General features: G+C 38.1%; 1 protein-coding gene across 1 annotated transcript; it reads left to right on the top strand.

The window, feature by feature from the left end:
- Positions 1 to 47: 47 nt before the first annotated feature.
- DNAJB11 (DnaJ heat shock protein family (Hsp40) member B11) lies at positions 48 to 15,343 on the top strand. Its single transcript, XM_063306826.1, has 10 exons — positions 48 to 203; positions 3,467 to 3,623; positions 5,746 to 5,843; positions 7,571 to 7,703; positions 8,605 to 8,747; positions 11,195 to 11,277; positions 12,124 to 12,181; positions 13,005 to 13,116; positions 13,295 to 13,454; positions 14,969 to 15,343. Exons 1-10 carry the CDS (start codon positions 136 to 138, stop codon positions 15,031 to 15,033), a joined length of 1,077 nt encoding a protein of 358 aa, XP_063162896.1. The 5' UTR covers positions 48 to 135; the 3' UTR covers positions 15,034 to 15,343.
- The last annotated feature ends 1,229 nt before the right edge of the window (positions 15,344 to 16,572 follow it).

Here is a 16,572-nt window from a genome sequence, read left to right on the forward strand (position 1 = left end):
GAGGCGAACGACGGTAAGCCTGCTGTACTGGGCTCTGATTGGCCGCTTAGCTGCACCGGGGTTCTCTTTCGTGCCTATGGTTACCGGCGTGTGAGGAAGGTAGGGGTTCGGAGCTTGTTCGACTAGACCCCCGCCATGTCCCCCCGCTCCCTCGGTGGTCTCATTCTACTGCTGCTGTGCCTGCTTGGGGACGCCATCGCCGGGTGAGTGCAGGGAGTCAAAAACGGCCGGAAGGAACGCCAGATTCCGCGCCAAGACTTACAGGTGGCCCCGCGGTAGGGTGGAGCCCCCTCTGCCTTTCTTCCCACTCGCTGTTCTGAAAGGCCCGCTGGACCTGTTGTGCTCTGCCCCGTCTCCAGTCTCCGCACAATGGTAGCTCCTTGTCTTCCTTTTCCCGCTCGTTCGGACTGTCCCCTATTCCGCTGATTCCTCTCAGTTTCTTCCTACAGAGAGTCTTGGTGGTTATCGCCATTTCCTTCTTCATCTCCTTTCGTGGGCCGCCAGGAAAAGGTTCGATTTCCTGTGCCTTCATAGTTAGATAGATGAAGGATGTGTCCTCTGTTAGAAAGTGCGGGGGTGGGGGGGAGGATGCGTCGTAGTGAAAGTGATGTGTTAGGATTATAGCCACCCGGGTTCAAATTCCCCCTCAGTCATCAAGCTCTCTTTAGGCCTGTTACTTCTTTTCACTGGCAGGAATCTATATGCCATGTCTCCACTTTTACCTGTCCGTATACTGAAATCAGTTATTTGAATCTGCTACCGTCCATGGCTATTGACTTTCTCAGTAGTATTCCAATTATGGAATGTTTCCTCATGGAAGCTTGCCAGTCACCTACTTTTGATGTAATTTTTATAGCAACAGAAGTATGATTTAAGTATTTAAATAATTTTGATTATAATTGCTTTTTAAATGTTAACATTCTTTTATAATCTTATTTTTACTACATTTCTTTTTTTAATGTAAGCCTTTTATTTTTTTAAAAAATTGTAAGCCTCTTTGAAAATTTTATTGAAAGGCAGGATAGTCCTTCCACTCAACACATAGAGTGCAATTATATATACTTAGAGTTTTATTCCTGTTTCTGCCTATGAATTCAAGGGCATATGCAGCTTAAATGCTGTATCTATATAAGAAAAAAATAAAGGGTGGAATTTTCTCTGATGTTTGTAATCTTATGACAGGCTTCCCCAGCCTAACTTTCTAGATGTGTTAAGATTACAGTTTGTTTCTTTGTCTGTTAGGTTTGGAGGCCAAACAGTTCCAAAACAGCTCTGGGTGGCTTACAGTTTAAAAACAATAAAGAATCTGAAATGTCTGGACAACCATATCCCATATACCCATCCCCCCCAAAAAAAATCCTTCCACCAAGAGGATTCACAAACACCCTATCCCAAGGGGTGGGAGAACAGTCATGTTTTTAAAGACTTCCAGAACATTATTAGGGTGGGAGCTACAGAGGTCTCTGGGAGATATCATTCCAGGGGGCAGGAACTGCAGCAAAGAGGACATACTTCCTGAGTCCTGATAGATGGCATTGTTTGATTGAAGGGACCTGGAGCACACTAACTCTGCTCACTCTTACCTGACAGTCATAAATCATTGTAGATAGATGGTCCTCAAATAACCTGGCCTTATGCCATAAAGGGTTTTATAGGTGATAAGCAGAAGTTTGCCAGCAACTAGTGCAGCTCGCAGATGCCTTGGCCATACCAAGGAACGTTTGATGCTGCCTGTTCTGTTGCATTCTGGACCAGCTGTAGCTTATTTCAGTGGCATCCCCAGGTAGAGGGCATTGCAGTAATCAATTGTCAGATGACTAGGGCATAAGTGATTGTCTGAAGGCTCTTTAGATCCAGGAATGAGCACAACTGGCACATCAGATGAAGCTCTGGAAAGGCCCTCTTGGCCATAGCTGCCACCTGCTCTTTGAACAAGAGCTGCTAGTCAAAAACATCCCCAGACTATACTCCAGCCTTGAATGGGGGAGTGCAGTCCCATCCAAGATTAAAGATGGGAAGTCCCCAGATTGGGTGGTCAAGGGGAGAATCCACAGCCATTTGGTCTTGGCAGGATTAAGCCTGAGTCTGTTCCACCCCATCCAGATACTCCCAGATACAGCCTCCAGATACTGGCACAGGACTTGACAACATCACTTGGCTGGCCTGGGGTCAAGATGTACAACTGAGTAACATGTGCATATTGATGATACCAGACCCCAAACTGACAGATGACCTCCACCAGGGTTGTCATGTGGATGTTAAATGGGAGAGGAGAGAGCATCAAGCCCTGAGGCACCCCACAAACGGGGGCTGAGGGCATGATCTCTTCTCCCCACCATCAAACACAATTGAAATTGACCATAGATAAAGTGCCTCTTTATCTAAAGTGCCTCTCATACCCAAAGGCCACAGCCAGTCCAGAAGGATATTGTGGTTGATGATACTGAAAGCTGGTGACAGATCAAAGAGTACAAGGATGGACATATCATGCCTATCCCAGCTCCACTACAGGTCATCAACGAGTCCAGCCAGTGCTATCTCCATACTAAATCCTGTCCTGAAACCCAACTGATCAGCTTCTTCCACAGTGCTCTGCAACTGCTGTTTGACCACCTTCTCAACAACCTTCCATAAAAAGGAAAGGTTGGAGACATTACAATAATTTCCAGGATTATCAAGTCCTCATAACTTGACTAATGTAGTCTGGATTTGGAAGCTAAACAAGATTGGATCTGGGTAGTACCTCAGTGGGCAACCACCAGGAAATTCCAGGGCCATACACTAGACTGGGAAGTTGAAAAAATATAATGGAACAAACCACTACTGTACTATTACCAAAAAAAAGTGCATAAATGTTTCCATGAAGTCACAAGAAATTTTACTTGAGGGCATTTTTACTTTTGATTGCCATCTACATAATTCCATACAGGTCGTCCTTGTTTAGCGACCACAACTGGGACCAGCAACTCAGTTGTTAAGCAAAGCCATCACTAAGTGAAACTGACTGTGCGTACAATCTTACTTCAGCTTTACTTAGCTTTACAGACCTGCGAAGGTCATAAATGCAAAGGTTGGTCGTAAAGTTACTTTTTCATCACTGTCAGAACTGCAATCGCTAAATGAAATGGTTGCTAAACAAGAACTACCTGTATTTGCTGTATAATCCTAAACATGATAACTGACTAGGAAATATATTTAAGAATACAGCCTTAAAATCACAGGTTATATATCAAGAGCACTAAAGTTATGCTCCCAAAGTATACCTGACATCCCTCTTTGGGAGTTCTGGTGCTTTGCAAGAAACCATATAGCTGCCATCCTTAGAATGCAAAGCTTGTAGAACTTCCTCTGTACGTTGTAATTCTTGTTGTTATGAGCTTGTGGCAAAGAATAACATAAAATGTCTTTCTCCTCCTATTTTTTAATGTGAGGATCGTAAGAGGCAAGAATCTTCATTGTTTTTCAGGAGAGATTTCTATAAGATTTTGGGGGTGCCTCGCAGTGCATCTGTTAAAGATATTAAAAAGGCCTACCGAAAACTAGCCCTTCAGCTTCACCCAGACCGAAACCCTGATGATCCACGTGCACAGGAAAAATTCCAGGATCTTGGGGCTGCCTATGAGGTAAGTGTATTTAGGAGAAATCTGTGGCCAACATATGCATCCTTTGCTTCCTAGATTGTTCTCTTCAGTGAAATCTTGGTAGGATGGACATTACCTGGAAAATAGCAAAGTTTGTGACAGGGAGTCATTAATGAGACTTTTGTTCTTAAAAGGTTATCTCCGTTTTCTTTATGCTGATTTAATTGAGTGCTTCAAAATGATTTCTGGATAGTGTTACTTTTGGTGACTAGGCAATACAAGATTTTTATTTCTATTCTACTTTTAAATATGCCCGTGTAGGAGATCAAATATGTCAAAACATGGATATTCATGCTGCCCTATTAAAGAATATATGGTGATGTCTAAAAGTGTAAAACTATTTGTTAGAATGTTGTACTAGCACTTAATATGTCCTGTAGTTCAGCTGCTAAAGTAAGAATACTTTCATGAAGTTGATTAATGGTAAGCTAAAGCTCCTTTCATATGTAGATGGATCTGTACTGTAGGAGGGAAAGCCAAGGTTTCTGCTTAATTTAAGTGTCAAATTTGGAGGGTAATTTTTTCCTTTAGTTTAAGTGTGGCAGATTCTTGCATTGTTTTTGGAAATGCTAGTCCAAGGCTCTGTATGAGGATATGCTTTGATATTAGATTCACTGTGCCTGTATGTAGCTTCCTTATGGACACATTGGGATGGAAAAGAGTATAGGTAGCATGTTACAGAGAAGAAAATAAACAGATTAAGTTATTATCCTTCATTATTATTCTTCCTATTTCTGTCAGTTTCTTCTAAATCTTTTTCCTCTGAAACAGAAATGTCTTTTTTGATAATTAAGTAGTTAGTAGTTGCTCTAGTATAATCAGTCCTGTAAAATATCGTATGGCAAAATGAAACAATAAATCTGAACAAGCTGCAGCATAGCGTAAGCAATATAATTTGGTAAGAAAGAACTCTCCAAAATTAACCATTTCTGGAGTTTACAAGTTCATTTTACCTAGCTGACCACTGGTTATATAGAGATAAAAGATTGTGCAGTATTATGAAAAGTGCAGTTCTGGGCACAGCTTGTATGAAACTAAGTATTGCTAAATTAAATTAGGCTTACTTTTGAATAGACAGAATTAGACTGTAGTTGCTAATGCGTAAGTTCTGGATGATGGGAAGACCAGGTCCAGAACACCACAAATTGCTTCCAATTTGGAGGATTAAATTCCAGAAAATCATTACACTGCTCCTGGAATTGCCAGTTCTGTGTGGTTTGGAGGAAAAACAGTTGATGTTGTGTCCCAGTAATCCCTATGTACTACAGTCACGTGATCTCAAAAATTATTCTGTTTAGAATCTTCTGTCAGCCTTAATGTTTTGTTTCTGTTAACCTGAGATTTGTTTTTCAGCCCACATAACACCTTTACTGAGGATATTTTTCTGACAGAAATCAATGGAACATGTTCCTATTTGATTTTATAGTATTTAGGAATAGATGTGAATTCAAGAAATATATAGTGTTAATTAACTGGGAATAGATTTAGTATGTTCAAATAGAATGTTCTAGAGAACTTTGGAATGTTCTTTTCTTCCAGACCAGGCCTGCACAACTCATAGAGGGGAAAGGGCCAGATTGATACCTTAAAAGTAATAGTGGGCCCCAAAGGAATAGCTGGCACACCGATCAGTTGTTCAGTGGCTAGCAGCATAGTGGCAGGATGGAGCTGGCCATGTCCATGAGGTCTGGAGGCTCTCAGCAGTATGCCTTTCAGGGCAGAAGTGGCTGTGAAAACCAAGGTAGCAGATCCTTCTTGGTGGCAGCAATATTTGGTGGCATTGGATTATTTTTCAAAAACGGCCTATGGGCCGCATGATGATTTGGCCATTTTTATGTGTTCTGGCAGTTTTCCAGTAGATAATTTTCTGAACCAGAAGCAATTTGTGGGATTGCAGGTGTGATATTCTAGGTGACGGGTAGCCCATGTCTGGCTACAATAAACTGCTTTCAGTTTAAAATATTTATTTCTGGACAAATATCAGACCACTGCAAAAATGCTCAGGTATAGTATGGAGACAGAATGATAGTTTTGTTCATATTCCTTAACAAGAAGCACCTTAAACCTATGTTTAATGCATGCCTAAAACTTATGTCTCCTGCAGGTATTGTCAGATGAGGAGAAACGAAAGCAGTATGATGCCTATGGAGAAGAAGGGTTGAAAGAGGGACATCAAAGTTCTCATGGAGATATTTTTTCACAGTAAGTCCACTTCGCTCCTTTATGCTTTTTTGCATGATAGAGAAAGGCTTATCTTACAGTATAGTACAAGGACATTTTTGCTAATTAATTTCAGCCATATTACTATCGTGTTTTGTTCAGTAAGAACAAAACTGCAATGAAACATCTAAAATCAATATTAAACAATATACAAGACAGCAATAAGAATTACTGTTAGTGAATACCAGCAGAACAATAACACCCATATCAATTAATGAGTTAAAAAGTTGTTCATAACAATTAAGTTGCACACTTAAAGTGATAGCCCTATGCAAACCTCTGGAAAAGTTTTATGTGTCTTTGGAATGGAAATTATAATAATTTCTCCATTATTCAAGTTTTGTCCAGGACTCTCCAAAGACCAAGACCATCTGAGGGGAAATTATCTTTATTCCTCTGTTCTGAATTACATACATTATATTCTCAGGGCTGATTACTCTGCGGATTTAGAAGCTGTGTCATAAGTAAGAGCCTCAGCCTGACATACAGGCATTCACGCTTCACAAGATACAACAGGGCTGCTGATCACAGCTATGCTGTCTCTAAATATTATCAGCATCCTAGCCCCCCACCTTGGTACTGTTAACTACTGCAGGACCCAGAGCAGGGGAGGGCACATTTCTGAGAACACAGTCAGGTTTCATTAACACATGCCAGGTCTGCCTGTTCAGCTAACACTAAGCCATGGATGAACACTGCCAGCAGCTGCTGTCTTGCAACTGAAAGAATAGCATAATCACATCCCATGCTATTTGTTTAGTTGGGATTAACCTGGCCTTAAATTCTGAATGTGAATGCTCAACTCTGTTTCACATTTGGAAAGCCCACTCACCAATGGCACCTCTTGAGTTGCATAGCCAGTGGATTTATGTGAAGACATACTGATCAGTTTACTTCATACAAGCATCAGGCCTGGCAACATAGAATATTGGTGTTCACAGTTAATGGATCAATTAGGAAGTGTATGGCACTTTGTTATTAGGCAGGCTTCTTTACTTTTCTTTCTCCTCTAAAAAAAAAAGATCAGTTTTTATAGGAAGCTGATGGTTGCTTTGCCCAATCTATCAGTCAGTTCCATTTTTGCAGTCAAGGATAAATGTAGCCTGTACTGATTTTCCAGGACTCCTTACTTCTCCACAGCTAGCTAGTAATACCGTGGAAGTTTCCCTAGAGCCCTACCCAGCCATATCAGGTACAGAGGGTTGTCAAAATAGAGTTGCATCTTAGCTAAAATTCTCTGATTTGCTGTAAAGAGTAAGGAAGATGACTTGACAGAGATATGCAAGCTGTTGCCAAGGCAACGAGATAAAACATATTTTAAGTCCAGAATGTCCAGATAATGTTTGGAAGCGGCTCAGGCAGACACTTCTCCAGTAACAAAAGCAAGATCTTTGGCCTGTCTTAAAAGTGTAGGAGACTTGCAAAATTGATGTCATCCCCATTAGGTAGACCAGACCAAGAGATCAACTCCACAGGAAGGCTAAAACTACTTCTACTGAGATTGACTATAACAGACTCTTGCAAGTCTGATTGTTCTGCTGCTGCTGCTGCTGCTCCTCCTCCTCCTCCTCCTCCTCCTCCTCATAATTCAGTGAATCTCTGTCAACTTCCTTACTCTCTGTAGTTGCGTCAATTAATCATTTCTTACTTGCTCTCCTATAAGTTGAATAGAAAGGAACCTAAATGAATAATTATTCATGTCTTTTTAGTTTCTTTGGAGATTTTGGTTTCATGTTTGGAGGCAATCCTCGTCAGCAAGACAGGAACATTCCAAGAGGAAGTGACATTATTGTGGACCTAGAAGTTACACTGGAAGAAGTGTATTCAGGAAATTTTGTGGAAGTAAGTTAGGCAATCTGCTTAATGAATCTCTTTTGCCTATATAAACATCTGTTTTTCAGTTTTCATTATTAGAAATAGTTCTGTCTCAGTGAATGAATATGAGAGAACACCAAAACTATCCCTTTGGCCACCTATGTATCTCCTTTGGAATTGCACTGCATAGCGAAATGTTGGTTAAGTGCTTTCAGTTTTGTCTGAGTACTGAGAGCTGGAGAGAAACTCAAGTTAGTCAGTGGCCTTATTTATACATAACAGGAGCATGTAATTTTTTTCCATATAAGGAGTCCCACTTTGCCTTTGGTAGCAGACATACTCCAAAAAGTGATGAGCAGAACCAAGACGAAAACTAAATTTTATTTCTATTACATTTCTATTTAATTATATTTAAAATTAAATATAGTCACTACGATTACTGTCTAGGAATGTAGCTAACACTTTCCCTTTTTGAGGCCTCTGGGGAGATAACCACTAGCTCTCTTGAACTACTTCTGAAGAGTAAGCTGGTCAGTCCTCTATCATGGTCAGAGGATTCTTACTTCTATTCTGTGTTTTGATTATACACCTCCTTATTGGTACAGTTATTAATAATTCTTAATAATAAGGGAAAGATCAGTAATAATCACAACTAAGTGCTAAGTGAAAAGCCAGGGTATAATTTGAGGATATTATTCATACTGCTGGGCATAGCTAAACAAATTCACAAAAAAAGAGAGATTCAGTTTTGAACATAGCAAGTCAGAATATGGTTCAGTTACCTTTGTCTTATTTTTATATGTGAGATCAATTGTGTTATAAAGTTTAAATGGCAGATTGATGTTTGTCTGCTTTATTCATATGAGGGGGCTAAAGTGTTGCATCTTGTATAATTTGAATCCAGCAAAATTATTCTTTACCATTGCAGGTTATTAGAAACAAGCCAGTTGCAAGACAGGCACCAGGGAAACGGAAATGCAATTGCCGGCAGGAGATGAGGACAACCCAGTTAGGCCCAGGACGTTTCCAGATGACACAAGAAGTTGTCTGTGATGAGTGTCCCAATGTCAAGTGAGTTTGAGGTCCTGTGGCTATTTGGTGCTTGAGTAATTGGTAATCATACATAGTTGTTAAAAATAGCAGTGAGGGAGGATGATTACATTATCAGTATGAGCCACAGGGTTGCATAGAGTGTTGTCTCTTTTATGGATTAAAAAGAGAACAGAGAAACTTCTATGCCTGAAAATCTTCTGGGTGACTGAAAGGAGCTTGTATAATTGCTCTATCATTATTACATCCCTGGTAGAATTTGTTCTGCCAAATAGTAGTGCTTCAATTACAGTACAGTGCTTCAAATTCAGTCAGAAAAAAAGGGCTTCAGAGGATGCAAGGTAGCACCTGTTGACAATTGTTTAAACCAAATGTATCTTTTCCCAGGTTTGTACTACAGTGCAGAGGACAGCTATGCTATGCCAGGAAGACATAGTTGTTTTAAAGAGTTTCCAACAGGTGCTTTGTGAATGTCCATGCATTCTCCCTTCACATCCTTAGCCATGTACATATAACAGTGTTTCTCAACCTTGGCAACTTTAAGATGTGTGCACTTCAACTCCCAGAATTGCCCAGCCAGCGTGGTAGTTGAAGTCCACACATCTTAAAGTTGCCAAGGTTGAGAAACACTGTTGTACAGCATATGTATTTAGCTAGGGTTTGAGGCGTTCCCTATGGCTACATAGCTGTGCTCATAAGTTTGCATACCCCTTGAAGAATTTGTAAGATGGACAATTTGTAAGTAAACATGAGTGATCAGACAAAATACATTTTTAAAATTTGTAATGTGTTTTAAATTAAATTATTAGGCATCACAGAATAGCACAATCATTAAACAAACCATACCAATGAAGGAAATAATAAAATGGTCCTGTTCAGAAGTTTGTACCCTTAGTTATTAATATTGTGTATTGGCCCCTTTAGCATCAATGACAGCTTACAGTCTTTTGTGATAGCTGTGAATGAGGCTCTTTATTTTCTCATGTGGTAAAGCTGCCCATTCTTCTTAGCAAAAAGCCTCCAGGACCTGTTCTTTGGTTGTCTAGCATGAACTGCATGTTTGAGATCTCCCCAAAGTGGCTCAGTGATGTTGAGGTCAGGAAACTGTGATAGCCACTCCAGAGCCTTCACTTTGTTCTGCTGCAGCCACTGAAGGGTCAGCTTGGCCTTATGTTTGAGATCATTGTCATGTTGGAAAGTCCAAGTGCACCCCATGTGCAGCTTTCAGACTGATGAATGCAAATTTTCCTCCAGTATTTTCTGATAATATGCTGCATTCATCTTGCCATCAATTTTGACAAAATTCCCTGTGCTGTTGTAGTTCACCCAGCAGAGATCTACCTCCTTGCTTCACAGTAGGGATGGTGTGCTTCTCTTCATAGGCCTTGACTTCTCTCCAAATCCAGCATTTGTGGTTGCTTAAAGCTCAGTTTTGGTCTCATCATACTATTTTGTGCAGAGGTTTTGAGGCTTCTCTAGGTGCTGTTTGGCATATTGTAAGCAGGCTGTCTTGTGGCATTGGTGCAGCAATGGTTTTTTTTCTGGCAACTCTGCCATGCAGCCCCCATGCAGCCCATTTTTATTCAAGTATCCCCTCATTGTGCACGCTGAAACAGCTACGCCACTTTGTTTCAGAGAAGTGTGTATTTCAGTAGCAGTTGCTTGTGGGTTTTTCTTTGCATCCCAACAAATTTTCCTTACAGTTGTGTCTGACATCTTTCTTGGTCTACCTGACCACGGTTTGGTATTAACAGAACCCTTAATTTTCCACTTCTTGATCAAAGTTTAAAAATTATTGATTGGCATTTTCAAATATTTGGATATCTTTTTATATCCTTTTCCTGATTTATAAAGTTGAACTACTTTTGCTTGCAGATCCTCTGACAGTTCTTTTGCTTTCCCCATGATTCAGTAACCAGCCACTCAGTGCAGCCCTAGGTGAAATGCACAAGGGGTTCTCAAGAGCTAAGAAACTCATGACTATTTATACAGAGATACTAATTACAATGAAATAAGGCACATGTATGGATACTACCCTTCACTGCCATCTCAACCCATGTATGTCAATTTCAGTGTATACTATATTATCAGCCCAAATATTCAGGAGTATGCAAACTTTTGAACAGAACCATTTTATTATTTCCTTTATTGCTATGGTTTGTTTCATGATTGTGCTAGTCTGTGATGCCTAACAGTTTAATCACATTACAAATTTAAAAATGTATAAGTAAACTCATGTTTACTTACAAAATAGTCCATATCTTACAAATTTTGCAAAGGGTATGTAAACTTTTGAGCACAACTATAAATAAGAATAGAATTAAACTAACATTGGTAAAATAAACAGTATACAATAGAGTCTGATTGAAGAAAGACTCTTTTGATAATGCAATATTAAAGGGAAATTTCTGCTTTCGTATAAGTACATTTATTGTTTAACTATTTGATGATATTTTCCTGTTTCTCAGACTTGTGAATGAAGAACGAACATTAGAGGTGGAGATAGAACCTGGTGTTAGGGATGGGATGGAATATCCCTTTATAGGGGAAGGTACATCTTCTAATTTTTATTCTTTAACTTTTGACATCTTATTGGATGTTGTAATTTATGGAATGTGTAAAAAACCTGTAACAGAAAAAAAACTGACAAAAAACAAACTCTTTGTTTCAAATTGATGGAAATAAACTGAGGCTGAAATTTTGGACCCTGATTTGTTTAGGCTGCAAAGTGCTACTCTGCTTTTTTAAATATAGTTGGAACATTTTATGCCTTTGAAAAAAATATTTCCTATAACACTACTAAAACTTAAAAATTTCATTTGTGCAGACGATTATGTATGTTCTGTATATCGTGATATTTTTCCTTTTTATTTTTTATTTTATAAGCCTTTGAAAATGTCTGCATAATGATTATCAAGCGAACTTGGCTGTGAGTTCCTGTGACTCTGGAAATAGAAATTTATATTTCAGTCTAATCATCTTTGTGTTTTTTATCCCTGTCCCCTGCAACGGTATCTATATTTGTTCTTGTTCCCAGATATTCCATAATCTGTGGATTGGCATATTGATTATGGCAAAAATAAGTGTTTGTGCTAATCATAGATTTTTATGCAGACTAAAAGAGGCAGTTTACTAGGTTTTCACATTCAGGCTAACCAGTTGAAAGCTTATATTTTCAGATCTTATGGCCTGAATAATGTGTACCAATAATAATTTTTAATTAATCATATATATTGAATTTCATTAGGTCATAAGGGCAGAGTCTGAGGAAAAGTTCCCATCCTGGTAGATCATGTCATTATAGAAAGCTTAAAGGAACAATGACCTAAGGTTTCAGAATTAAGAGTCTAGTTTTGAACCATTTAAACATACCTAATACATGTTCAAATTTCATCAGGTGAACCCCATGTTGATGGAGAGCCAGGTGACTTGCGCTTCCGAATAAAAGTTCTTAAGTAAGTTTCTCTTCTTTACCAGATAATTTACCAATGGTTTTCCTGTGTTAACTCATCAGTGAACACACTTGCTTTAGTGATACTAACAATTACATTGTAATTTTTTTATTGTAAACCACTCAGAGTTGCTCTTCAAGTGAGATGGGTGGTGACTAAATTTGAAATGTAAATAAATACATTACATGTTTTTGCATGAAAAAGTACTATGCCATTCAAGGCTTTGGTGGGCAGATTATTCCATTAAATCAGTAGCGCTCCAACTGTAAGATAGTCTTTTAGAGCAAGAAGTGCATAGAGCATGTAATTTTAAATTATAATATTTTTGCTTCTGGGAAGGAATAGGCTCCTGAAGCAGATGAATCTTTCTTAACTATTACGAAAGACCTAGGTGAGTTGAGTTGTTTCTGGCAAAAATATCTGCATTGAATATCTAAGGATGATTGAAGAGGACACCCACAAGGAGTTGCTACGAAGTTCAAAAAAAAGTTTCTTCTATGCTATTTTATGACAGATCCAGAGATATCTTACACATATCTAAAAACTACTATGTAAAACTAGAATTAATATCCCTACGATGTTAGGGCAACTGCAAATTTAATTCTAATCATGATGCAAAATTACTTTGCATGACTATATTCACTCAACAAATTTCAAAACATTTTAAATTGAATTCTTCAGAAAATTAATAAGTAATTCCCAACTTGCCAGTAATTTTAAATTATAGTTTTTTTTAATAGTACTAGAAAATGAATGTAATTGCCATGGCAGTACATGTAAGAAGTAAGAAATAGAAAATATTAATCTTCTAATACGTTGACTACAGGCATCCAGTCTTTGAAAGAAGAGGAGATGATTTATATACAAATGTGACTATCTCACTTGTGGAAGCTCTTGTTGGATTCGAAATGGATATTGCTCATTTAGATGGACATAAGGTAAGGTAGAAGATTACTTTTGTCTGAAAACATTTTTCAAAGAATCCCTTTTACTGTTTCCATAATACACAAGTTGGCACTAAAATACGCTATTGACATTGTGATTCTGATTTGTAAAAGACTCCCTATTTAAAAATGTTAATCCTATTGAAATTCTCCAACATATTTCCTTTGTTAGGTCCATGTTGCCCGGGATAAAATCACAAAACCTGGAGCCAAGCTGTGGAAGAAGGGAGAAGGTCTTCCAAACTTTGATAACAATAACATCAAAGGCTCTCTAATAATTACATTTGATATTGATTTTCCAAAAGAACAGCTGACTGGGGAACAGCGAGAAGGTGTGTGCAGTAGTACCATAATGATAACTCAGGAAGAACATTGACTTATTAAGTTCATTGCCCTGGTTGTCAACATACTAATGCTCGGAATATGGGGAAAAAACATGAGTTTGAACTCTTAAGTACATGACAGTAGGTATAACTGAGACCCACTGAGATGGTTGCTACAGTGGCAATGTAGGAATCAAAGGATTCTGTTCAAAAAGAACAGAAATTACAGAAAGTGCAGGAAGGAGGAGTTGAAGCCATGCCTGCTCAGCAAACCAAGGAGCCAAGAAACTAAGCAACAGTATTGTTGTTGGTGTCGATTGTCACCTGCTAAGCAAAAAGAAGATGGGAATAATGCTTTCCTAAAGCAGACTGCATTTTTTTTAGGAGGCATAAGGTATAAGTGGCCTTATAAACATATTATATTGATATGATATGATATATGATATGATATATGATATGATATGATATGATATGATATGATATGATATGATATGATATGATATGATATAAATAGCTAACTAGCAGCAGTGGGGACTTTAATTACCCTGACATCTTTTGGCACAGAAACTTGTGGGAAAATTTGACATCCGTTACTGACAGTTTTCTAATTTAAGGAATGGAGGAAAGCACTAGAAAGAGTATCTGTTTCCCATGTTTTGATACTAACCAATTGAGAAGATTGTGTTGATGAAGCAGAAGCAGAAGGAACGTTGTGGGGAAGTGAACATGGTGACTATTTTTGTGGTTCTTAGCACAAAGAAACATTTAAAAGTTGAGTATAGTCAAATACAAATCCTGGACATCAAGAAAGCAGGCTTTAATAAACTCAGCAATAACAAATAGTATTCCATGTCAGAAGCTAGTAAGGAAAGGACTTAATACTGCAAACCATTTCAACAAAAAAAAGGAAAACAGCAGAAGTTAAAGTGGCTATACAAAAAGCTTAGTGGAGATCTGAAATCCAGAAATGAAACAGAAGTGGAGAGAGGGGGAGATCACCAAGAAAAAGTACTCAGTGTTTTCCAAACTCATCCCTACAGTTTTAGTATAGGGATGCTAAGAAGCACAAAAATAACCATGTTTTGAAATAAAGTAGATTTATTGAATTATATAGCCCCATAGCAGCATATACTTTTAAAACCAGTTTGTTATAGCATATTAAAAAGGCTGTGCCAGGATCTCTTACAGTACACATTTTAGAAGATATAAATGGCAATTAAGAAAGCATCCACTATCATATATTTGAAATACTGCTCATTATATAACAAAATGGCTTGACCTAAAAGTAATTGGAATCTCTTTCAGGAAGGCACCTGGCTTCTTCTCATTCTGCTTTAGCTATTCATCAAGAAAATTGACGAATAGTCCCCCTTTGAAAAATAATTGGACATATAACATTATGGGAGTTTTTTCTCAGAATTGTTATATGCTGGTTGAGAATTTGGAATAATGACCTTTTTTCCCTTAATATGTTAGCAGTCTTGGATGTTTTGTATTGTGATAGTTATTTTATTATTTTGCAGGTCTCAAACAACTGCTGAAACAAGCATCTGTTCAGAAGGTGTATAATGGACTGCAGGGCTATTGAGACTGAGACAAATGGACTTTCTTGTGGATGAATGAAATAAGTACTGTAAACTGCAGTCTTTTCTGCTGGTCATTGTAGAACAAAAGCAGAGGTGTTGGAGGAACCTTTGAAACCTCTTTTTTTACAATAGCAAGGGTAATTCTGGGATGGATCAGAAGACAACAAATGAAATTTCCTTATTCTGAATACAACCGGTGCTCTATTTGGAGCAGTTAGGCTCCAGCAATTGAGAGAGAGGAGATGTTTTTAACAGAATTAGCACACTGAAATTCCGTTTTAAAATATATTTTGATGTTACTTTTCTTGCCCCTCTTAATGAGTTTTCATGATTTTTTCATGGTTCCTTTATCTTGTATCGCCTTGGTTTTGAGATGTTCTTTGGCCCATATTTGAAGGTATTGGTTAAAAAATATTTCTCCAATATCTTGATTTATCATCTTGCAGTTACACCTATCCCTATCTTTCTTACTCAGATTTGAGGCATGGGCAGATAACTGCTACCTCTGCAAATTGCTGACCTCTCTTCTGGTTAAACTGCCAGGTGTTTCCTGTTATTTACACTGTGGAAGTGTGTATGTTAGGTTTTGCCACCATCCAAAGGGGGTCTTACTTTTCTTCTCTGAGCATTGCTAAAATATGACACAAATATGAAAGACTGGCAAGTTTGTTGTACATCCCTAACTTTGACAGCAGTACTTCTATATACCTGTAGGGTTGACAGCACTTCTGTTATGACTATAATGAATATTTGTAATTTCACAAAGGGGCAATCCATCAAATAAAGACTGGAATCTCTTAGGTGGAACAATTAACTTCAACATTTGAACAGAGAATGATTATCCTTTGGGATGGCAAAGAGAAGACTTTTCAATTATTCTAAACCAGTCTAGTGCTTTCTTCTTCAGCTTCCATCCTCCCTATTAGCACCTTGATATGCTGACTGGGGGTGATGGGATTTGCAACTCAACACCTAGAAGTTGATAAATAGAGGGAAACTGGTTTAAATGAACTGAGGGCCTTTTTGCTGACTATCTGGTCATTGCACCTAGAAGAAAATGTGCCACCTTGCCTTTATTCACTTCTAGGTAATAGCTGCTGTTTTTTGAACAGAGCTGTATACAGATATTTTCTCCTAATTTGCAGTTCAAGAAAATTCAGTTACAGCATTTTATGTAACTAGATTAATAAGAATACTGGATTATAATTTTGTGGGAACCTTAAGGCCAATTCATGTTTTAAGTAACATATGTTTGCAGAAGTGCGAAGTATGGAATCTGAGTATTTGGAGTTTCCCAAATATTTTCAAATTGCCTATTTTGCACAGTATATGGTACTTGTTCCTGTAAATATTGGCATATTTTCATACATACTGCAAATACCCTGCAACTGCTCAATAAGGCTATAGGACCATTGTTCCATATACACAAGCTATGGTTAGAAAGGTGCATAGTTTGTTTTTCCAGTCTCTTAGCCAATGTGCACACCCATAACTGTCTCATATGGACCTTTGTGTGTTTTGAAATTTTACATTTGTTTATC

Source organism: Candoia aspera, chromosome 6 (assembly GCF_035149785.1).
Source record: "Candoia aspera isolate rCanAsp1 chromosome 6, rCanAsp1.hap2, whole genome shotgun sequence".
NCBI lineage: Eukaryota > Metazoa > Chordata > Lepidosauria > Squamata > Boidae > Candoia > Candoia aspera.

Coding starts and splice junctions, on each gene's coding strand:
- DNAJB11 (XM_063306826.1), top strand. CDS start 136: ATGTCCCCCCGCTCCCTCGGTGGTCTCATTCTACTGCTGCTGTGCCTG. Junction 5,844..7,570: donor CATGGAGATATTTTTTCACA/GTAAGTCCACTT, acceptor ATGTCTTTTTAG/TTTCTTTGGAGATTTTGGTT. Junction 13,117..13,294: donor CTCATTTAGATGGACATAAG/GTAAGGTAGAAG, acceptor TTCCTTTGTTAG/GTCCATGTTGCCCGGGATAA.